General features: G+C 40.5%; 1 protein-coding gene across 2 annotated transcripts in view; it reads right to left on the bottom strand.

Moving 5' to 3' along the window:
• Window positions 1–24,671, bottom strand: part of LOC122661993 (protein TRANSPARENT TESTA 9) — a 103,523-nt gene that overhangs the window by 73,197 nt on the left and 5,655 nt on the right. The window contains exons 3-10 of one of the 2 annotated variants that reach the window (XM_043857526.1): window positions 20,941–21,017; window positions 20,726–20,859; window positions 20,520–20,616; window positions 20,336–20,393; window positions 16,026–16,134; window positions 15,793–15,928; window positions 15,476–15,662; window positions 14,999–15,330 (exon numbers count right to left, since the gene is read on the bottom strand). In XM_043857526.1, coding sequence (XP_043713461.1) covers window positions 14,999–15,330; window positions 15,476–15,662; window positions 15,793–15,928; window positions 16,026–16,134; window positions 20,336–20,393; window positions 20,520–20,616; window positions 20,726–20,859; window positions 20,941–21,017 — 1,130 coding nt within the window. The remainder of the gene's footprint in view (window positions 1–14,998; window positions 15,331–15,475; window positions 15,663–15,792; window positions 15,929–16,025; window positions 16,135–20,335; window positions 20,394–20,519; window positions 20,617–20,725; window positions 20,860–20,940; window positions 21,018–24,671) is intronic. The other variant, XM_043857527.1, reaches the window with a different exon arrangement.

Raw genomic sequence — 24,671 nt, 5'->3', positions numbered from 1 at the left:
AAAGACCACAACTAGGGGGAACCGAGATATGCCGATGGCGAAGAAAGGACTGCGTTGGAAGGCAGTTGGAAAAGACTCTCCAAGCCGTAAAGCAATGACGAGGAATATGGTGCTTGAACCAAACAAGCTTCCTCCAAGGAGCTAACGAACCACGAGCACGAATGAGATCCCAAGCCGCTTTGGAACTGAAGGAACCCGAGGAACTTTGCAGCCAAGTAACACAGTCACCTCGATAGTGGGGTCTTCTAGTAATGGAAGGTAAGATACCCCAAATATTGTTAAGCACCGGGTTAGAAGATTCCGGGGGGGCCTAGCCATTCAAATCAAGAATATCCGCCACCAAAGCATTTCGAGCCAATCCAGAACCATAGATACTTCTAGGGCTAACCTGATGGAGAAGGATTCCCATAGGGTGCCAATGGTCAAGCCAAAGGGAGGTGGAGGTCCCATCACCTATACGGGATTGGATAGATCCAAGAACAGACAGTCGAGTGGCAAGGATTTTATGCCAAACCCAAGTAGCATCAGATGTGATAGAGACAGTCCAAATAGAATCTGATTTTAGAAGCCCAAAATAAATCCAATCAACCCAAATACTCCTCTTTCTAGAGGCAATCTTCCAAATCAACTTGATGATACCAGCTGAGTTCACTTCCTTGATTCTTCTAATGCCCAGGCCTCCTTCCTCCAAAGGGAGGCAAACTAAAGCCCAACTAATGGGGTGAAGAAATGTTGAGGAGTCAGAGCCTTTCCAGACAAAAGAAGTCATAAGGGATTCCAAAGACTTGATGGTGGAGTGAGGTAACCCATAAATTCCTGACCAGTAAATATAAGAAGCTTGTAGAACTGATTTGATGAACACCAACCTTCCCACATAAGAGAGTTATTAGATAGGGAAAAAGGAAAGATAAAAAGGAAAAAATTACATAGTAAAATCCCATGTATAACCCCATGGTATACACCATACAATTCAACATTGGGACATGGAAGACTATGGTGTCTATGACATATATATTGTTCACTGTACTTTGTAGTTTTTACTTTAAGTCCTTAACTATTTCTTAAATAATTATTCAATATTACTAATCTTCATCCATTATTGCATAATTTACTTTTTTTATTTGCCCATTATGTCTCATAGCACTCAAACAACAATGCGTATAGGCAAATATTACATAAGGATTCGACATTTATTGCCAACTAAGGGTGCAAATCTAAAGCACAAAATTGGGTGCTTTTTTTTTACAATTTGAAGATTTAAATATGTTTATTAAGCCTAAAACAAGCTTCTCTTAAAGTTTCAGAGTCAACTATGGCCATTTTCCCACCTAAACATCAAACCGAAACCCAAAAAAAAAATGCAGTCACGCCGAGATCTCAAGATCTCGACCTGGTCGAGACACCTCCTCGAGACAAGTTTTTGAACCATGAACTGGACAAATCAGCTCAGAGTAAATGGAATAAAATCAGGGAGGATTCGAATCTCTCAGCATGTAAAGTTAATGTCAAGGACATGCCAGCGGTTTGGCCTTTGCTCTCATTGCCATAGGTTGCTGCCAGTAGATATTCCTAGAGCCTTGTGTTGATCATTTGGGGAAGAAAGTTGACCTATGTTCTCTGTTTTTTTTTTTTTTTTTTTTTTTTTTGTCCTGGGTCATTATGCATCCATTCACAGTTAATACAATGTAAAAACCTACAGATAAATTTGAATTACAAAAAGAGGGGTTTAAGAGGGGTATCCACATGGCCTCACCTGGAAAGTGAGGGACCCAACAGATTCCACAATTTTCGAAGACATGATAACCTTGTTTTGTTGCTATAGAAAAGTACCACTACTGTTGATGATGCAGAGACATCCTCTTCAAAGAGAAATCATGGTTCATCTCCATGCGACTCAGGGGGGTACAAGGTCTCATTGTCCCAAGACAAGACCACATCTACACACTTTAGAAGGTGACCAGAACTAGTCTTGACCATTCACCTCCACATGTACATGAGAATAGATAGCACTTCGCGAATGTTTAGCATGCATCTTATATTTGCAAAGAATGACCTACTGATGCAATTCACTTATTCACCTTAATTGGCTTGGGAAACAAGAACCCATTTTGAGGCCAAAGCACAAATTCTACAACCAAGCTCAAGCCTCAAGGCTTTCAATTTTAGGACCATATAAGGGATCAAGAAGAGAAATAGACAAGAGTTTTTCTGTTAAGTAGGAGCAGGATTGTATTTAATGGTAATGGTATTGAATGATGATACTTTTGTCATTCTGATCATGCTTTCTTTGGGATTAAGAAACTTAAAAGAGAAAGAAGCTACATATTGGCTTCTTGTAGAAGAAATCAATTGCTTCTTAAGTAAGTAGTCAATTCCTTGCTTAGTGTAAAGAGTCATATTCTCAAATGTTTACGGAAGTTTATGATAATTGAATGCAGATTGTATTTGGGAGTAAGAGTTTCTCTTCGCAACCCTAGGATCTGCCTAGGTACTGCACCTCTCTCAAACTCTTTCCATTGAATCTTCTCTATTACAGGTATTCATCATTCGCCTCTCTATTTCAGGTTTTCATCTCTTCTCCTCCCTTATTCTTTATTTGTTTTTTGTTATCTATTTCTACAGTCTTCTTTATATTCTCTTCCTGATCTACTATGCTTAATTAAGTTATGCACAGACAAAACATACCTGCTAGACAATCGGAAAGGCAGCCACAGTGATGGCCTGAACCCTTTCCTGAATGTTCGATCACCCTGGGGTGGTGCCGCCACCACCCAGGGCCTCCCCTCTCCGTACCCCTGAACCTAGACCTTGGTCCTCCCTCTTCTCATCCCAAAACCCCTCCTCCCGTGATGGCTCCCCCCTCACTTTGTCCCTCCCACCTTCATCAGTGGCTCCAAGGCAGCCCATTACGAAGCTGATCTCCTCCTTCATGAAGCTAAGAATGGGATAATTGCCTAGTGGGGCACTTTATGGGAACCTGACCCCCTTTCCCCTTTGTAAAAGCTCCTCTTTCGAAGCAATGGAAAACAAAGGGCCGTTTTGAAACATACCTGCTAGACAATGGTTTCTTTATCTTCAAGTTTGCTGAAGATGAAGACAAAGTAGAGTTTTGGCTGGAGGTCCCTAGAACGTGGGAAGAAAACCCCTCTTTCTCCGGCAATGGAACCGCTATCTTCAGCTGCATCGTCTCAATCTCAGTTCTCTTCCTCTCTAGATCTCTCTCCCCGGGCTCCCTTTGCATTTCTGGTGTGAGGTGGGTCTTAATGTGAATATGTGATTGGCTCGGTCCTTGGAAATCCTCTCTATTCCGATGGCAAAACAAAACTCCAAGATCGCCTCGCCTTCGCCAAAATCTATGTAGAAGTTCCGGCGGATTCTCCCCTACCAGCTTCCATCCTCGTAGTTGATGATGAAGGCTCCTTCAACCAGGCTGTTCACTATGACTGGAGAACCCCCCCTCCCCCCGCAGTGCTTATCTTGCAAGTACTTAGGTCATTTGACTGGAAAAAATCCTGATGCTGGGAGTGAAGCCACCGCTGAAGCTTTTTCTGCTTTGCTTTCTTCTATCGAAGGTCCTAATCTTGCCATGGAGCTAAGAAGACCTCCAGTCGATTCTCTGCTTCTCTTCTGGCAGCTTCTGAGCATCACAACCCTAGTCGTGGCCAAAGAAGAAGTCGCCATCGAAAAACTCGCCAGAAGGATCTCTCGGCTTCAATCTCTACCCATCGTCCAATTCCCACTGAGCAAATGGTCCCCCCTGCTACCGTAGGTTCAAACCGCTTCTCTCTCCTCCAGGCTGCCTCCCTCTACGATGATGCAGCTTTCCTCTCCCCCGATGAGCTGGCCTCTTCCCTACTTAACCATAAGTCATGTCTTCTTCCTAAGCCAGTCTCCACTGATCCTATGCTTGTTGTGCCTGACGAGCTTGTTGAGCCTACTGACCATATGGAACCTATTGACCACATGAAGCTTGTCGTCCCTCTGCAAACCTCCCCAAAGTCTCTCCATTTACACCTTGGTATCTCCTCCTTTCTCAAATCTAAGACTAAGGGCTTTTTATCCCCTAGACCTTCTCTCTCCTCAATTCCCCCTTCCAATGTCGTGGTTGTGGAATAACCTAGAGGGGGGTGAATAGGTTATCACTAGTGAAATATGAATCTTTTTATAATTCTTTCAATTTGATTTAAATTTAAACAAAGTGAATAAAGATAAATGCTTAAAGGAGGATGACACAAGATTTTATAGTGGTTTAGCCAAACCAGCCTACATCCACTCCTCTCAACCTTGAGAGAATTTCACTAATCTCTTCCTTTCAATACAATAGGTGGGAAAAACACCTTTATAATCTTTTTACCAAGATAAGAGGATCCTTATCTTTTGAGGATAAGAGAATTCCTTGCACTCTTAAGTCTAGTTTAGGTTAATCCAAGTACACCTTGCTCATCTAGAGTTACCCAACTCAACAACAAGAACAAAATACAATTAAAATAAGATAAGAATTACCTAGGCAAGGAGTGTGACATGAACTCCTTGCAAGTGTTGAATGATATGAAAATGAATGCACATGAGCTTGACCTTCCTTAGAACATGAATGAAGTCAATCTTGAATGGCCTTGATAAGAACTTCTTGACTTCAACACAATAGAGCTTTGAAAGACTTTTCACCTCTCAATAAAGTTGTCTTTTGGACTGTAGTAGATGGTGAAAAGGTCTGACACACTTACTATTTATAGAGCTCATTTAATGCCCTAAAAGCATGTGTAGAAATAACTCTAACGGATCTATTTTTATCCATCTGGTAGACCTGAAGACCTTACCGGTCGACCGGGCAATATAACCGTTGAGGCATGAGCTGGACCATCCGGTCGATGTCTGGTCGACCGACAGATCATCCGGCACGATCTGGTCGACCGGGCAGACCTATTGGTACGTACCGGCAGACTTCTGCCAGTCCCGGTTGAAAATGGCCATGTGATTGTCTTGACTATTTTTTTGATAGTCCGACTTTTGGGGTTTTGTTCCAACTGTTTACCATCCTATACTGAGGTTAAGAGGTTATATAAAAAGCCTCCTAAAGTCTCTACATGATGCATATGATTTTTCCATTATGTGTATATGCAATGTGTTTTTATGTGCACACGAGCGACTTCAAGAGGACTTCAAGCCTTCTTTGCTTCCGGTGTTGGTTGTTTGAGTTCTCTAATAGGTATGACCTTCAAATCTCTGGGTCTTTCAAGGCTTAATTTTGCATTCTTTTCATTCTTCCTTCAATTCTTGTCCTTCTTTGGAGCTTTAGTATTCCTGTCAACTTAAAACCTTCTTAAGTACATATTAGCTTATATCAATGCGTTTGTTATCATCAAAAAAATTCATGGAAGGAGGGAAGAGTTTTCCTAACAGTGGTCCCCCCTTTATCCCTTCCCTCTCCTTTATCCATTCACTCTGTAGCCCAGCCTAACTCCTGTCCTTCTTTGGCTGGCCAATCTGGTTCTAATGGGCCAGTTCCCTCTCCTTTATCCTTTTCCTCTCTAGCCCAACCCACCTATTGTTCCTCTTTGGCTGGCCCATTTAGTTCTAATGGGTCAGTTCCCTCTTCTCTCTCAACCCTTAACTCTACCCGGCTTTCCTACCCTTCCGCCTCCCCGTCTCTTCACGTTTTCCGTCGCCATAACCCCAACTCCCCTCCTTTCCCTAAAAAGCGTCCCTCTCTTTCTTACGCCCTGACCACCCCGGAGTTGAATTCACCTTCCAATTTGGATATCAAAAATGATGCTCTAAGTGGTAAGCCTATTGACCCGGGTTAGTTGGCATTCTTCGAGCCAGGCTTGGTTCCTTAGATTGCCTGGCTTTTCTTTTTGTGTGTTTTTGGGTTGAGCTTTGGCCCTTTTCTTGTCCCTGCTTTTTGGCAGGGCTTACTGTTGGCTTTTTCTTGTATCCTTCCCCTCCCCCTTCTTCCTTTGGTAATTGAATTATTTAATCATCAAAAAAATAAAAAAGGTATGCAGAGATCTATTTGTCCACAATTATCAACATTCGCAGACCTGATTTTGTTGTTGTTGGCACCAATCGACCAGAGTGCGACTTTAATAACCTTGGTTACCAAACTCCTCATTAGTGCTAATAAGAACATAGTTCTGCATATACATGGCAGTATCTATTGGTTGATTATATTTCTACCTACTTCTATTCTATTCTGTTGTTCCACCATTTTACTATGATTGAATTCCCTTGTTTTTCTTTCTAATTTTTGCTCTCTTCTCTTATCTCATTTCTACATTTTCCTCCTCTCAATTCTTTTTTAGTTTCCCTTGAATGACAATTGGTTATTAGCATAGAACTAAAACTCGCGAGGTCTCAACGAAAATCTCGCTTTTACGAAGGCTCGAGACGAGATGAAGGGCGAAATGGAAAGTTACAATGTCTCGGCCGAGATCTCAGGTTTTGGTCATCTCGATGGGAAATCTTGGTATAAAGACACCTATTTATGCAAACCTTGGTATACAGACACTTATTTATGCCAGAAACCAGGACAGACACTTATTTATGCCTAACATCATTTAAGTAAATGTTTTTGTATTTATAAATAAGCAAATACCCCCTATTTGAATCCAATAAAATAGTTAAAAAATAAAATTCCAAAAGGATTAAATGTCTACCCCCTAGTTCAAGAACAAAAACTTGATTTGCGGCGGTAGGTGCAATTTTCAATTTTCTAATGCTGAGGTTTTTCTCAAATCTAAAAATTCAATAAATCTTAATATGGTAAAACATTGCTAAAAACCAAAATGCGGTAGGATAAAATGTCTACACCCTAGTTCAAGAACAAAAACTTGATTTGTGGTGGTAGGTGCAATTTTCAACTTTCTAATGCTGGGTTTTTCTCAAATCTAAAAATTCCATAAATCTTAATATGGTAAAACATTGCTAAAAACCAAAAGTGCAGTAAAAAATCAAGGCGACACCAACTAGGCGGCCAAGGCGTCTAAGGCGGCATCGCGTCTAAGGCGCCCGCCTAGGCGATGCCTTGCCAACTATGATGTATACCCCAAAAAAGATAGTCCAATATATGCAGTTATGCTTAAATTAGAATCCCATACTGTTCTATTAAAAGGTTTTGAGGAACTCCTGTGGATTAACCATTTTCTCTTTTTCTATATCAAATTCCACCCAGATTTTGGTGACTTTGCCAAAACATTTTGATTTCACCTCGTGCTGAAAATCGCTCTTTGCAGTGGAATTCTGAACCTTGCCATCAAGTGATGCAAACTGTATTCACTCCTCATAGGGTTATGTAATATTATATTGATATCACCAATGTTATGCCTTAATGGAAGTGAAGAAAACAAGTGACGTAGATCAAAACATGAAAAAAAAGAGGCCAAAACACTGTTCACGTAAACAATGTCACAGCACCTTATTTTGCCTTGGTGAGAATATATATTATTAGAAGATTCTATGGGGCCCAAGACCAAATCGTATTAAGACTTTTTGAAGGGTCAATTTTGTCTATGCGTGAGGAATTAGGAGTTTAGTTTAGTTTCTATTTTTAGAATTATTCTCTAAGATATTTTGTAGTTGTCTATTAAGCAACCTTAGCTCTTTAATTTCTAATTCCAGATTTAGAAAGTAGGCTTTGCTTTTAATTAGAAATTTATATTTTCCTTAAGTTTTTATTTTTAGTTTGCGTCCTTTTCTTGCAAATTTCTAATTTTCTTCTACTTATAAGGCAAGCATAGCTGCTCATAAATATGTAATGTCCTTAGAGCCCCCCCCCCCCTCCCCACCAACGATTTAGTGAATGATTGAGTATTGCTTTGAGCAAGTTTCTTATCCCATTGTGAGGATGAATGGCAAAGAGGCTGACTGGTGAGAGCCGAAATCCATGAAGGGCTGAGAGAACCTGGCTCGTGAGAGCCGAATCTCCTTATCCCTTTCCCCTTCTTCTCTTATCTTCTATATCAATCGAACCCTTTGTGTTACTGTTTCCTCTGTTAACAATACAAGTGCTGTGAAGAATCCTTCGAAGGCTGTAATCAATCCCCAAACACTTCAAGACTGTTGCTGCTGTTGCTGCCATCGTTTGAAGACTGATGCTGTTCCTGCAAGATGAATTACTGCTACAACTTCTGAGTCCCATAACTTCCCACCCCTCCATCAGAACCTGTGGAGATTTGGAGCACAGAATCACACCATCAACCACCCCACTCGATCCAACTCTTGGCCTATTCTGCTGGCTGGATTGCTCTACACCACTAACTAATGTAGTCCTAGATAGGTAGGAAACCTACTAGGAGCCAAATAGATCAAACCCTCACAAAGGTGCTGGCCGAATGGGGCAGAATTGAGAGTTTTAGGTCAAAATTAGGGTTAGGGTTTGGATAATGAAGTGGGAATTTAGTGGGTAAAGCTAGGCAAGCCTATGAGAGTTTAATGGGGTAGGATTTGTAGGGTTTAAGTGAAGATTTGAATTTTAGGAAATTAGGGTTTCGGGTTTTGGGTTTTAGGAATAAGGGGATGATGAGATCTAGGGTTTAGAGGGGGAATTAGGTCAAGGGGTGCTGGTCGAGTGTTGTAGGTATGGAGGGGATGATTCGGTTGAAGTATGGTGAGATTTGGATGGTTGAATAGGGCTGGACAGAATTTAGGAGTTTTTAGGTTTCACAGAGATGAGGGGTAATTAGGGTTTATGGATGGTAGATGGAGCTAGGGTTTAGGGGATCAATTGGGAGTGGAGGCTTAGGTTAGAGGATGAGAAAGGAGAAGCGTGATTGCAGAAACTTAAAAGTAACTTACTGGTTTGATGTATCACCAATGGCAGCAGCTCAAACAATCCAGAGAAGGGCCTCCTGATCTTCACGATGCAAGGAGTCGTGGGAGATCCACCCACCCTGTCCACCTTGAGATCCACAAGGATGCAAGTACTCACAAAGGAGCAACAGCAGCAAGGCCACAAGTAGCAAAAGCTAAAGAGAAGTTTTTTTGAATTCAGAATAGTGGAGGAGCTTGCCCACAATTTATTTTATTTATAATCAAAAGGGCCAAAGGCCTACACTTATTCATATCTGGATTTGGAATCCCAGATCTGATTCCTATTACAAAAACAATTCCTGCCCTCTTAAAATCGCGGAGGGGGGAATAAAACATAGTTTAAAACAATGACTTAAAAGATTCCTAATGAACCAATCAAATTAAAACAAATCCACCCAATCAGAATTAGTTCTTAAAGGCTGAAAAAAAAATTAAGTATAGAAAAAACTAGGTTCCAACGAATGCAGCCAATCAGGGTTGTTTCTTCTTCTTCCTTGTGATTGGACCTACATCAGCTCTCCCCGGTTTAGAAACATTCATCTTCAATGAATGGGTGAAGGCCATATATCGATCATATAACTCGGGATCAAGCTTCTTTAAGTCATCTACATGGATCCAAGTACTGTCTTGGTGTGGGCGAGTTTTCCATTTGACAAGGAAAGAATTGTAACCAGTGCCATGTCGAGTGGTCTTGTACATGTCATCTAGAACCTCCTCGATCACATCTGCAGAAGGTGGTTTGAGTTGGGGCAGCCTCAGCATGTGCTCCGAATCACCATCATCTAAGTGATGTCCTATGTACAAGTAGAGATCTGCCACATTAAACACATTGCTTATGCCCATATCAGCAGGCAACTCGAGAACATAAGCATTGGGTCCAATACGTTTCAGCACCTTGTATGGACCCATCTTCTTTGGATGGAGCTTGTTGTTGACACCTGGTTGGTGTCTCTCTGGGTTAACCCTGACCATGACCATGTCTCCAGGCTTGAATTCAACAAATCGGCAATGTTTATCAGCAATAGCCTTGTAATGATCAGTATTGAGTGCTATCTTCCTTCGAACATCAGCGTACACCTCGGTGATGTGGCGGAGGAACTCATCTGCTTCCACACTTACCCTAGCTTGAGGAGGTAAAGAAACAAGACCACTGAGACGTTTAGGCTGTATTCCTAGGAGAATCTCGAAAAGGGGTACGTCCAGTGGCCCTGTTCATAAGAGTTGTTGTATGCAAACTTAGCAATGTCAAGGATGGAGGGCCATGTCTTCTCATAATCTCTCACCAAACATCTCAATAGGTTACCAAGGCTCCTGTTTACCACTTCTGTTTGCCCATCAGTCTGTGGGTGGAATGCAGTAGAGAACAGAAGCTTGGTGTTTGTCTTCAGCCATAAAGTCTTCTAGAAGTAGCTCATAAACTTCACATCTCTATCAGAGACTATAGTACTCGACAGCCCATGGATGCGAACTATCTCCTTGAAAAACAACTTGGCAATGTGGGAAGCATCAAGTATTTTTCGGCAGAGGATAAAGTGAGCCATCTTGGTGAATCTGTCCACTACAACAATGATGGAGTCAAATCTCTCTCCAGTAGGGGGCAGCCCAAGTACAAAATCCATACTGATGTCAACCCAAGGCTGATGAGGAATTCGGGGGTGAATAGAGACTCGTGTTCTGCTTGGCATAGTTCACTGGAAAACTCGGCATCTCCTGATTACATGCTCTACACCCTTGGCCAAGTGAGCCCAATAGTACTGATCAGTCACCTATATGATGGTTTTGTCTTTCCCAAAGTGTCCTCCCAAGCCTCCTCCATGTAACTCCCTAATAATGTAATGGCGTAAGGAAGATTCAGGAATACAGAGATGTGTTCCTAAAAACAAATAACCATCATGTAATGAATACTTAAGGTGTTGTCCACCCTGCTTCAAATCAGCATATAGGACATGAAAGTCCTTGTCACTAGCATACTCATCTCTGATCTGCTCGATGCTAAGTGCATGGGCTGAAAATGTGTTCAAAGTCAGGACTTTTCTGCTCAGTGCATCAGCCACTGTGTTCTCCTTTCCTGACTTGTACTTGAGGGCAAAATTAAACTCCTGTAGATAAGAAACCCATTTAGCATGCCGGGTGCTAATGGACTTCTGAGAGTGGAGGTGCTTGAGTGCTTCATGATCTGTGTACAAGACAAATTCTTTGCCAATAAGATAGTGCCTCCAATGACGCAACACCTGAACAACTGCATCCCTGTAGAATGCAATAGGGTGCCCATTTTGCATAAGAACTCCTAGACCAACATGCGAAGCATCAGTACAACTTCAAATATTTAGTCAAAGTTTGGTAGGGGTAACACTGGAGCTTCAATCATCTTCCTCTTGATCACTTGGAAAGCTTTAAGGGCTGCTGCTGTCCATTCGAACTTTCCTTTGTTTTGTTTGGTGCACTCAATAATGGGTGCCATGATGGGACTAAAATTGCGAACAAATCGCCTGTAGAATGATGCCAAACCGTGGAAGCTTCTTTACTTCAGTGAATGTCTTCGGAGTGGGATCAACAATGCTTGACCTTTTCCGGATCAGCTTCATCACCCTTTGAAGATATAATAAAACCAAGGAAAATAACCTTAGGCAGCATGAAGTAGCACTTCTTCAAGTTGATGTATAACTTCTCCTGCCTGAGTACTCTGAGGACTTGCTTCAAGTGATCAATATGGTCATATGGATGACACCAAAATGTCATCAAAGTAAACAACAAGAAATTTACCAATAAAATGACGAAGTACTTGTGTCATAACTCTCATGAATGTGCTAGGTGCATTCGTCAGACTAAAGGGCATAACCTTCCATTCGAACAGTCCATCTTTAGTCTTGACAGTTGTCTTCCATTCATCTCTAGGTCGGATACGAATCTGATTATAACCACTTCGAAGATCAATCTTAGAAAAGATCATAGAGCCAGACAGCATGCCAACATATCATCAAGCCTTGGAATTGGAAACCTGTACTTGATGGTAATTTTGTTAATGGCTCTGCTGTCCATATACATACGCCACAAACCATCTCTCTTTGGAGTCAATAAGGCTGGAACAGCACAAGGGCTGAGACTCTCTTCAATGAACCCCTTTTGGAGCAGCTCTCCAACTTGTTTCCGGAGCTCATCATGCTCTGTAGGGTTGAGTCTGTAGGTAAGCAGATTACGCAGCACCGAGCCTGGTATCAAGTCAATAGCATGTTGGATGTCTCTCAATGGGGATAGTTCATTAGGCAGTTCCTCTGGCACCACATCAGAGAAATCGTGCAATAAGTCCTTAATGGGCTGTGCTAGCTTCACTTCTGGCTAGGCAACAACTTCTTGAGTAACCAAAGCTAAGATCAGGCCTGAATCATGGCTGGTTTGCTCAAACTCCTTCTGTGGAACAGCTAGTACTTTATTCTCACAATTTGTCCCCTTTTGGTTGGTACGCATTGAATGGCGTTTGCGCATCTCTAAGGGTAGATTAAGAGGTTTAAAAATAACTTGTTGTCCCTTGTGTTGGAACACACACTGGTTCTTCCTTCCAGGGATGGCAACATCATTATCATATAACCAAACCTTCCCAATAAAACATCAGTCATCTTCATTGGCATGATGTCGCACCATACCTCTTTTGAGTAGGCTTGAAGCTGTAAAGGAACGTTGCATCTCTACTTATCCCCCAGATGATTGTGATGACGGGGCTGATAACTATGAGGACTTGGGTGATGATTATGAAGATACCCGAGGTGTTCATGTTGTAGCACGTATATTAATGGCTGAAACCAAAGGCGAGGATTGGCGGTGTAGCTGCATTTTCTGCACTCGTATGCGCACTAGAGAACGCACTATCCAGGTTATTGTTAATAGTGGTAGTTGTGTTAATGTAATTTCCGAAGGCTTTGTGAAGAAGGCTAATCTGAAACTTCAGAAGCACCCATCACCTTACAAAGTCTCTTTGCTGAACGGTAATAAATTGGAGGCGAACAAGAGATGCAACATTCATTTACAGCTTCAAGCCTACTCAGAAGAGGTATGGTGCGACATCATCCCAATGAAGATGACTGATGTTTTATTGGGAAGGCTTTGGTTATATGATAATGATGTTGCCATCCTTGGAAGGAAGAACCAGTATGTGTTCCAACACAAGGGACAGCAAGTTATTTTTAAACCTCTTAATCTACCCTTAGAGATGCGCAAATGCCACTCAATGCGTACCAACCAAAAGGGGACAGATTGTGAGAATTAGGTACTAGCTGTTCCACAGAAGGAGTTTGAGCAAACCAACCATGATTCAGACCTGATCTTAGTTGTGGTTACTCAAGAAGTTGCTGCCCAGCCAGAAGTAAAGCTAGCACACGCTATTAAGGACTTATTGCACGATTTCTCTGATGTGGCGCCAAAGGAACTGCCTAATGAACTGCCCCCATTGAGAGACATCCAGCATGCTATTAACTTGATACCAGGCTCGGTGCTACCTAATCTGCCTGCCTATAGACTCAACCCTACAGAGCATGATGAGCTCTGGAAACAAGTTGGAGAGCTGATCCAAAAGGGGTTCATTGAAGAGAGTCTTAGCCCTTGTGCTGTTCCAGCCTTATTGACTCCAACGAGAGATGGTTTGTGGCGTATGTGTGTGGACAGCATAGCCATTAACAAAATTACCATCAAGTATAGGTTTCCAATTCCAAGGCTTGATGATATGTTGGACATGCTATCCGGCTCTCTAAACTTTTCTAAGATTAATCTTCGAAGTGGTTATAATCAGATTCGCATCCGGCCTGGAGACGAATGGAAGACAACTTTCAAGACTAAAGATGGACTGTTCGAATGGAAGGTTATGCCCTTTGGTCTGACGAATGCACCTAGCACATTCATGAGAGTTATGACACAGGTACTTTGTCCTTTTATTGGTAAATTTCTTGTTGTTTACTTTGATGACATTTTGGCTTACAGTAAGCATCCATATGACCATATTGACCACTTGAAGCAAGTTTTTAGAGTACTCAGGCAAGAGAAGTTATACATCAACTTGAAGAAGTGCTACTTCCTGCTACCCAAGGTTGTTTTCCTTGGTTTTATTACATCTTCAAAGAGTGTTGAAGCTGATCCGGGAAAGGTCAGAAACATTGCTAATCCCACTCCGAAGTCATTCACTGAAGTAAAGAAGCTTCCATGATTTAGCATCATTCTACAGGCGATTTGTTTGCAATTTTAGTGCCATCATAGCACCCATCATTGAGTGCACCAAACAAAACAAAGGAAAGTTCGAATAGACAGCAGCAGCCCATAAAGCTTTCCAAGTGATCAAGAAAAAGATGATTGAAGCTCCAGCGTTACGCCTACCAAACTTTGACCAAATATTCGAATTTGCACTGATGCTTCGCATGTTGGTCTAGGAGGAGTTCTTATGTAGAATGGGCACCCTATTGCCTTCTACAGTGAGAAGTTCAATGATGCCAAAACCAGATATTCTACAGTGAGAAGTTCTTATGACATTGAACTATATGCAGTTGTTCAGGTTTTGCGTCGTTGGAGGCACTACCTTATTAGCAAAGAATTTGTCCTGTACACTATTCTATTTTCATCCCCAACTCCCATCTCCACTTATAAACATCATAACTGAACCAAAATTGCAGCATAGCATCACCTCTACAAGTTCAACACTCGATCCTTCTTGGAGGCCAAGTGCAGTGCTAATTTGGCAAGTTTTCTATAAACCTTCTAATTTGGTGTTGGGGCCATATCTCACAAGTTAACCATTGAAATTGGCTGAAATTTTCAGCAAAGATTCTCCTCATTGCCTACTCCACTTGATCAGCCTTAGAGCCCATTCTCACTGCTGGTTACCTAGTATTTGTTACCTTCTATTTTGGTGTTTAACTTCTAATTCTGATTTGCTTCTATTATTGCTGATCGGCTGCAACTATTAATGATGCTACTGTAGACTGTAGAGTGGTTCTTAGTTGAACCCTTTCTACATTAACAAGCTTCCCATGATTCTCATTTTTTGGCAGTCGTAAGCAAATAACAATATGAGGTAAATATTCAGTTATACCATAGAAGTGTCTGCACCAATTGACACAGGAAATAAAAGCAGCTATCAAATATGGATCAAGATATATAGAACAAAGGAAAAATAAAATTCAACTTCCAGAGACAACTAGAATTAACCTACCTCAAAGTCAAACGTGGACTATCACAACCATGCTGCAAGACAAAATCTTCTCCAGGATGAATTTGAGGAGAACTAGATGAATTTGCTACAACAACTCTTAAATGTTGAGTATCTGCCTCTGAGTGACTAGCATCATTATCCAGCTGTTGGTTTTCATGTGAAGAAACATGACCCGACATACAGCCATTGGGTTTAGTTTCAGAAATTGGAGAAAACGCATCCGGGGGGCAGAATAGAGCAGCCGCAATACTATTTGCCAAATCCTTGGTTTTAACAATGCGCAAGATGCAACAAAGTAGATAACGAGATGTAGTGCCACTAATGTGTGTTTCCTGTAGATGCAAGCAACAAAAAGTGAGAAGAAACACATAGCCACAATTTATTATAACAGTCATACGAGGAAAAAACAATTCCCATAAAAGAAATAAGAAACAATAGAACTGTTTCTAAGTAGAGACAGAAGGCAAAGATGCATACATCAGTATGCTCCATATTCAGAGAAGTAAGAAGCAAAGGAAATATTAGAATCTGCGAAATATTTTCTGTTATTAATCTTCCAAGATCAGGAATCCCAGCAGAAATGACATCACTAAAATAATACAAATAATCTTCAATTTCTTCTACAGCAGCAAGAATGCAAGAGGTTGATTCTGGGCCAGGATTCCTGTCACAGTAGCCAAATAATACTTATTAGGGGATAACTAGGGGAAAAAACAAATATATAAATCATAAGTTTAATCCAACCATATATAAAGAAGAATGATGCAACTGTTCACATCACTATCCATCAACACCCCAACACATACTTTGAAGCTTCAGATACCCATCTATCCAAGCTGATGCACTGCTCCCGGAAGTATGAAATCAAATTCGAAAAATAATCTGCTAAAGGCGGACTATTGACATATTTGTTCACAGATTCATCTCCAACTGAAAAGTAAACATGGAATAAAGATCAGGTGCCACTGCAACATAACTGCAGTTCAATAAGCAAGGGAAAAGATAGTAAACAAAAACGGGAACTTACCATGATAGACATTCAGTGTCAAAGCACGTACAGCAATGCGGACCATGTTCTCTTCATGAAAAGCAAACCTTATTGCCTCATTGTACAGTGGGAAAGAAACTACCTCATCCTAGATGTACAAAATGGTGGTTATTGATACAAGACAAAAAGGAAATGGAAGACAGAAAAGAAAAATGATGTATCCAATAGCCAAGCAAAGAAAAGAGGCAAACACTCATTATTTCATCTTGTCAGCTACTATGGAACGCAAGTTGGATCAACATAGCAAAGTGCAACAACAACATCAATCAAAGACCTTTAAACATATAAAGGGGCATTTATCACTATTGTTAAACCGTGGGATAAGTTTTATGTATACCACGATAGGGGGAGCCCCCCCTAGCGTGGGTTACCTTATTGTTTATTTGTTCTTACTCCCATTCTATTTAGGCTTCTTCAATTCCTAGTATATTGTTTACTTCGTTTTGTTGGTTTCCTAGTTAGAGTAGGAAACTATTATTGTAATCAGCATCTCTATAAATAGAACTGATAAAGGGGGAGGCTATCTATCGGTTTTAGCCTTCCTAGAAGTCTTCCTTCTCTATCTTTTTCATTCTTTTCGCTGGTTTTATACAGTGATATTGTCACATGGTATCAGAGCAATATAACTAGCAATTTCTTTCGTTCTCAAGTTTTTTTGATAGTCTCTTCACAGATTCCTCTCGGGTACAAGGTACTAAAACTCGGGTACCAACTTGGTCCCTTGAAAAACTGAGTCGAGTCGAGATCTCGCCGAGTTGGTGCATTTTTTTTTTTCGACTCGAAGCCTTTAACTCGGTGGGTTTTAGACCTAGTTTGGGTCTGAAACTTTGTATTCAGCCTATTTTATGCCATTTAAACACAATGGCACTATCAGATTTTGCAAAAACAAAGTCCAAATAGGAGTTATATACCGGTCAAACATAATTTGGTGTGCACGAATGCTGTCAAAATCGCTCTAAATGAAAATATTTTCTTGGAAATCAAAACAAATGAATATTTTACCGCACTTTTGGTTTTAGCAATGTTTGACCATATTAAGATTTATGGAATTTTTAGATTTGAGAAAAACCCTAGCATTAGAAAATTGAAAATTGCACCTACCGTCGAAAATCCAGTTTTTGTTCTTGAACTGGGGGGTTGACTTTTTTTCCTTTTGGAATTTGATTTTTTAACTATTTTTATTAGATTCAAATAGGGGGTATTTGCTTATTTATGAATAATATCTTAAGTAAAATTAACTATTTCATTTACTTAAATGATATTAGGCATAAATAAGTGTATATCTTAGTTCCTGGCCTAAATAAGTGTCTGTATACCAAGGTTTACATAGATAGGTGTCTGTATACCAAGATTTTCCACCAAGATCTCGAGATCTGGCACTCATATAAAGGAGTTTGGGTCGAGATTCTCGAGATCTCAAGAACTCGGTGAGATCTCGGTCGAGTTGTTGCACTTTTGCAACTCGTATACCAACTTGTCTCGGTTTCTCAAAAAACCGAGAAACTAATCAAGATCTCGTGAGTTCTCGAACTATGCTCGATTATGATTGCAGCAACCATATGCTGCCTATCTACAGAAGATTGCCTTAGTTTTTGGATGATATGGAATTAAACTAGGGCACCTTGCAATATACATACTACTGGTTATGAAAATTCTGGATTTCAGACATCAAAATCTGTGTTTATGAAGCCTCAACTGCTGATTCTGTGGTATTTTGAGTTCTGCAATTACTTTCTATTCAACCATCTGATGGGAGTAAGTTTTTGAGAGTTGATTATACATGTTATGAGGTACACTCGATCCAACTATTGGGATCTTTCAGTGGTTTGATCTTATGGAAATTGATTTCTCCTTCTCCCTGCGGATCCTCTGTTTTTAGGTCAAAAACCAGATCTATTGTTCATTAAATTGATTCCACTATAATCATCTGATCAGACTAAGATTTTGGGAATATATTCTCCTACCCTAGTACCTTCTTCGATTTAGGTTTAGATCTGTTTGACCTGCAGATTATTGTTAGCCTAAAATCGCCCATATCTGGGTTGTGTGACTTCTCTTGCTGTCGGCTACAACATATCAGAACTATAAACTGTTATTGCTTCTGGGTATTACTGCATTATTAGACTGGTGATATCAGAGTTGTGCATCTGATTTCTGCAACCTTGGTATCAAATTCTCGGTTTCAGGACTCTATTGCTGCCAGCCTGTGTCACTACTGCTGCTGCTCCTTGGGTTAAATGCTTCAGTATTCCTTTTCTGCCAGTTTGCATGATGACAGATCCTATAGCTCCAGTGGATAATGTCCACAGACAGATCACCAAAATCAAGTTGAATGGTGTCTCTAACTAGTAAGTAGTAACTACATGTTCTGGTCTCAAGCTGTTCTTTTTTATACTCATGCTAAAGGGAAGATGAAGTACCTTACTGATGATCCTCTTGCTGTTGATTCTAAAAATTCTGCTTCTCTTACCGCATATGAAGACTAGATGCGTGAGGATTCCACACTCAAGATATGGTTATGGAAGACTATTAAACCTATCATTGCTTCTAATGTTATGTTTCATACTACTGCAAAAGGGGTGTGGAATGATTTGAAAGAAAGTTTCTCTTAGGAAAAGTATTTTTCGGAGTTATGAGCAGTATGAGAAATTATTTAATTTCAAGCAAGGTGATAAGTCATTGAATAAAATCTTCAGCAGTTACAACGGCATTATTGAAGAACTTCAGATTCACCAACCTCTCACCACTGATCTAGATAAGTTGAAGCTTCTACGGGCTGAGTTTCAAGCTGCCAAATTTCTTGTGGGTCTTCATCCTGACGACCAGTCTTTCAAGGTTGATTCTTCCCCTTCTCTAAAGGAAAGATCAGCCTTTATTGCTGGTAGAGGACGTGGTTCATTTTTCTCTGGACGAAGCTGCGGCCGTGTATCAGGTGGTCGTGGTACAGGTGGACAGCAGTTTGACAAATCTTCTCATCATTAAACCTACTGTAGTAAGCAAAATCATATTATTAATACTTGTTGGGCTAAGCATGGCCAACCTGAGTGGACCAATGAGTTGGTCAATACTGCCATGACTGATAGTTCTACTGAGAGAGTATATTTGCATCTGGAGCTTCTTCCACTGTGTCTGTCCCTCGTGATGATTATGATCAGATTCTCAAGTGTCTTCAACCACTTGAGGCATCTACTACTGCTTCCACAGCCACCTTAGCTCACACAGGTAACTCCACCCTACTTACTACAACTACTCCATGGATCATTGATTCTGGCGCTTCTTCTCTCATGACTAGTGAGCTTAATCTGTTCTCCTCTATTTCTAAACTTCAGTAGTCCTCCCTGGTCATCCTTGCAGATGGCTCCTCCACACAGGTCATGGCAGGTCATGGGTCTTGCACCCGAGCAGTTCTCGCGAGTTGTGCATTTTTTCAACTCCCTCAACTTCACAAGATTTGGACCGAGATCTCTGCGATGAGTTTTGTCAATTAGGTAAGGTATTTAAGGGTAGGTAGGTTAAAATAATGGGTTGAAACCGAGATCAACGAGATCAACGAGATCGAGATCTGGCAGATCTCGCAGATCTCGCGAGATTGCACTTTGAGACTCAACAATCTCGCTCGAGATTTCAAAACGAACTTCTCGCGAGATCTCGCGAGTTCTCGAACCTTGGTTCTTCATGTTCCTCGATTACCATTATGCTTGTTTTCTGTTAGCCAGCTTACTAAGACACATACCGTTTTGTTACTTTTTATCCTTGTTAGTTCTTACTGTATCTTTCAGGGCCTTCAAACAAGGAGGACGTTGATGTTTGATCTCTACTTTATGAAATTTAATAAAAAATAATAATTTCTTGATGAATCATTCCTTCTATGTCGGTTTTTAGTGTAGATGGGATCCACTTGGATTTTAGCCAAAAAATTAGAATTGGAATAAGCTTTTCCAAAAACTGGGATTCTTTAGTTGGCAGCCAGTGTATTGAGTGTATTGGTCTGTATCAGTCTGTATCAGTCCATATTCGGTACCATATAGGCCCGTATAGATACCGTATCAGTTCTGTACATATTTTGTTTATGTATAGATTCTGTATCATATCGGCATGGCTAATCTCGATATTAGTGAAAAAGGATAAAGACTAAATACAGTTGTAATCAGGTAACACCAAAACAGGACAGCTACGTGAAAAAAAATATAGACAGAGAGTTGTCGCTGGGAAGGGAAAGATCTGATAACAAAGTACAGAAATGCAGAATTGAACTATTATGCATAAGTTTTATATTGCAATTAGCATACATTTTGGGTCTTCACAAGCAGAGAAATGGTACTTTTGTTCAGCTTCCCACTTATTGCCCTTCAGTCATCAAATGGCAGAAATTCATGAAATTAGTGAACATTTGCAGAAAGAGCAGTTAAACTAAATTAAGAAAGAAAGAAAAAAAATTATAAAGTTAACCAAGGAACTAATTACTCCACAAACCTTAAAAAGGATACGTAGTACGACAGCAGCTCTTCATTACGGAAGTCAAAAGAATATGTTATAAGGGAGTTTATATGTTCGTTACTGAAAATGTAATCTGCAAAATTTTCAAAGAGAACAGCCAAGATAAAACTTAGAACCAAATAAAAAATAAAAAGCAGATAAAAGGATCTGCTTAAACTGGCTAAGCTCTCAGATTGACTTACAGATAGAATGTTCACTTTTTAAGTTCTGTATCATAATGCTCATTGTCTGTAACAACTGAAGAGGAACACTCGAAGTTCTACTAACATTTAATATACGTACAAACTGCCCCATGACCTGCTTCTCCATGAAAAACCTGCAAAAAAAGGCAGAAAACATGAAGCTTGTTCTGAGCCTCAAAAAAAGAAACATAAAGGCTAGGAATTGGAAGTCTCACTCAAAAAAGGCCGGATCGTTCTGATCACCATATGTCACTAACTCAGCAATTGACCTCAGAGCCTCAATAACAAACTCCTTCATTACAGAGCACGAAAAAATTTAATCCAAATAAACTCAAAGAACAATAAAAAAATGAATCCCATTTTTTATAAATAAAAAAAGGGAATTTTATTAAGAAGGAAAGACCAGTGCTCCCTAACAAACGTAAGGAAGGCCCGGGGCAGAAAAGAAGAAAATAAAAGGGAAGATTACATAAATGCTTGTAAACCTAGAAAAGACTATCCCTCTTAATCCCTTCCTTGGCTAGCTGGAAGGAGAAAGGAATCATTAAATAATTATATATTGCATTTTTTCTGCAATATTTCGGGAGTCCATTTCGGTGGGTATTTGGCCTTATCTAGGCCTGATACTTCATGGACACCCTTATTTAAGCTAAATAAACATATTTAAACCTTCATATTGCAAAAAAAACGAACTCAAAGTGGTGTTTTGGGTTTGCACCCCTGATTGACTGTATACTGTCGGACCCTGTTGTATAAAATAGTTAAATACATATTGTTTATGTACTAAAAAACATAATAAGAAATTTAAACAAAGTAATGAAACAAAAATAAAGTCAAAGGTAGCCTTTAGTTTAAACTTTAAAGTTTAAACTCATAAAGTCATAAGTGCATAAGTCATAACTCATAAACTTCATAATAGTCAATAGTTTAATACTCAATACACAGTATTTCTACGAAATTTACCGAAATATACTGCTCAATACACAGTATTTCTACGAAATATACCAAAATTTCGCCGAAATTTGAACTTTTTTCATTTCGGAAGCCCATCTCATCTCGGTAGTGTCGAAATTACCGAAATTTCGGCGATATATCGTGAAATTTTGTACCATGCCCCAAGCTCGAGGTCAACCATTCAATAAGCTGGTCAACTTGGCCAACCAATGACATGTTGACAACTATATTGAGAAGAAAATTAAAATAAAAGAGCATCCCAGTGCACGAGACTCCCGCTACTGCAGGGTCTGGGAGGGACAAAAAAGTACCAATAAAAAGATCTGTCAAACTTTTGGACCTTCAGCTCCCAATACATTTTGTATTCTGGATTCCGAAACCCTTAACCAAAATGTCCTCCACATAGGATTTCTATTTCCATATTATATCATTCGACTGGCCCCAAGTGGAAATTATATTACCTAATTTACCCCACCACTGGCCCCCAAGTGGAAATATCGCCCAATTTACCCCTTTGCTTTCTATAATTACAATTACCCCAACCACAACTCTCTCTCATACATAAACACTACTATTTTCAAGTATAATGCACCATAAACAAATAATAATTAGGTGCAACCAGAGGATGTTAGGTAGTCAGACCCAATATCCGCCACGCCTCAGAATCAGCTAGGACCCATATTTTGTGTACAAGTATGCCCCATGAAATCCTGATTAACAGTTAATTTTGAACTCAATTAGAAATGGCCATGTGGCAGTATAACAGTTGGAAGATTCATTACATTTTGGGACAAAAAATAGATGGCTTAAAACCCAAGGGAAAGATGTCCATACATGGATGGTAAATGATTGAGTTTCGCTGTGAAAATTGTCGCATAACCAATATAGAACATGCCCTTCCTATTCAATGGTTGGATTTGCCAAATCCTCATTCCATGTGGGACAGTTTTTTTTTTTTTTTTTTTTTTGGTGAATAAAAAAAACTTATTAGCAAAACCCCAAAGGGGAGAGAAAGCGAGAGAAGGGGGGAATACACAGGGGGAAAAGGGGGGGGGGGGGGAGAGCTATACAAGATTACAAGCTTCAAGCCCTAGGAAGAGGGCTAGGAGACTGAAAAAGAGATGCATCTAAACCCCAGGATACAACAATGTGCTTGTTCCTTGGGGAATCGGAGAGGGAACCATGGGGGAGCATATGAAGTCTAGAGCTGACATCAAAGAAGATGGCTTTCCAAATCAAAACGAGAGTTGGAGGTCCATCTTCTAAGATTCTGCTCCATCCAAATGTGAGAGATAGCGGCCCCAAACACAAGCTTGCCAACTGTATCACAGATAGAATTACTAGAAAAAGTCATATCCAACCAAAGCCATTCCAAGCGAAGGATAGGGATCTCCTACAACGGGCCCAAAAAGAGTCAAGGGCTTTTTTCCAAATAGAGGAGGTAAAGGGCATACTTGGCAGCCCATAATTTGGTGGTTAAATTGGCCAGAAAATTCTTTACTCAAATTCTGTCTAACTATTACAATAAGGGGCTGCCTATTTAATGAAGTAGGCTAGCTTACAAAATTAGAAACATAAAAAAAATAGCAACTTGACAAACTTAGCAACTAATGGAAATTAGAAACTTAATGAAAATAGAAACTACTAAAGGCTTTATAACTCAGCCTTCTAAACATGCAAAGATAACCATATTAGATACTAACATAAATTAGAAACTACCTAATATAAAACGAAAATAGAAACTAAACAATGGGATAGAAGTTTTCTCCACTTGATGGGTCCACAAAATCTTCAAAAAAATATCTCCACACAAGGAAAATAAGGGCTGTTCACGTGAACAGTGTTATGGCCTCTTTTTCATGGCCCTTCTAGAAGACCTGCTGGGCTGGCTCGATCTGTTCCAGTTCTGGTCCATCTGGAGCTGGTTCGATGGGCCTTGGTTCTTCTTCTTCTGGTCAGTTGTGGGATCTACATCAGGTTGTTCCCGGAGAGGTCAGTTACTGCAGCGAGACTTCAAACGACCACAAGCTGGATCTCTGGAGGAGCCAGAAGGGAGCGATGTGCCAGATAACGACCAATATCCAGGAGGTGAGACAGGGTGGAGGTGTTTAAGTCTTTGCTATGATCAATGGTGGAGGAGGGAGTTGGAGTTGTCGAATACACTAATCCATAAGGAACCAGCTCGGAAGACGATACCACTAGAACAGCTGCGCAGACCTCCGGGACTTCAGCAAGAGGTGTGGAGGATAGGGGAGCCTTACCAGAGCAAATCTTGGACTGGTGACAGAAAATCTTGCAGTGAATACAATGCGGCGGAAGCCAATCATAGCAGATGGGTTGTTTGAAGCTGAACCCATCATCTTCCACGATGGAGATGGACGAGGGGGGGAGAGTCTGCTGAAACATTGATACAGATTCTAGTATAAGTGAGCCTATCGATCCTTTTTGTGCGAGCATTAGAGTGAAGGGGGAATCCAATGACAGAGCCGATGATGCTAAGGCAATCTGGGCTCCAGTAATGGAGTGGGAGGCCACGCAGAGTAACCCAAAGGAGGATAGAGCTGAAATCTACCTTGTGGAGTTGCAAGTAGGGATCCCATTGGCGAAGGAAGATGGGCTTAGTACCAACAAGCAAGGGAGCCCCATTGAGAGCATGAACTTTGGAAACATCAGAGGAAAACTTGAAGCTGAACACTACTTTATCCAGAAGGTATGTATCCATACATCCTTGAGCATTCCATTGCTTGGTTAGAGAAGACTTGACAATATTAAAAGAGGGTCTGGAGCCTAGGAAATGGCCAACAAGGCAAGATTTCCATTTGTTGATTTCTAAAGAGAGGAGAGAACCCCAAGGGGTTAGCTCAGTTGGCAAAGATCAACACCTCACCATTAAGAGGTCACGAGTTCAACTCCCCTTGGGGCCCTACCTATCCCCAAAAAAAAAAAAAAGAGAGGAGATTCTGAGAGCGAGAGCAAACTTAGAACTGCCATT

Source organism: Telopea speciosissima, chromosome 5 (assembly GCF_018873765.1).
Source record: "Telopea speciosissima isolate NSW1024214 ecotype Mountain lineage chromosome 5, Tspe_v1, whole genome shotgun sequence".
In the NCBI taxonomy this organism is placed as follows: Eukaryota; Viridiplantae; Streptophyta; class Magnoliopsida; order Proteales; family Proteaceae; genus Telopea; species Telopea speciosissima.
The sequence above is the reverse complement of the archived record's forward strand: the minus strand, read 5'-3'. Positions and strand labels throughout refer to the sequence as shown.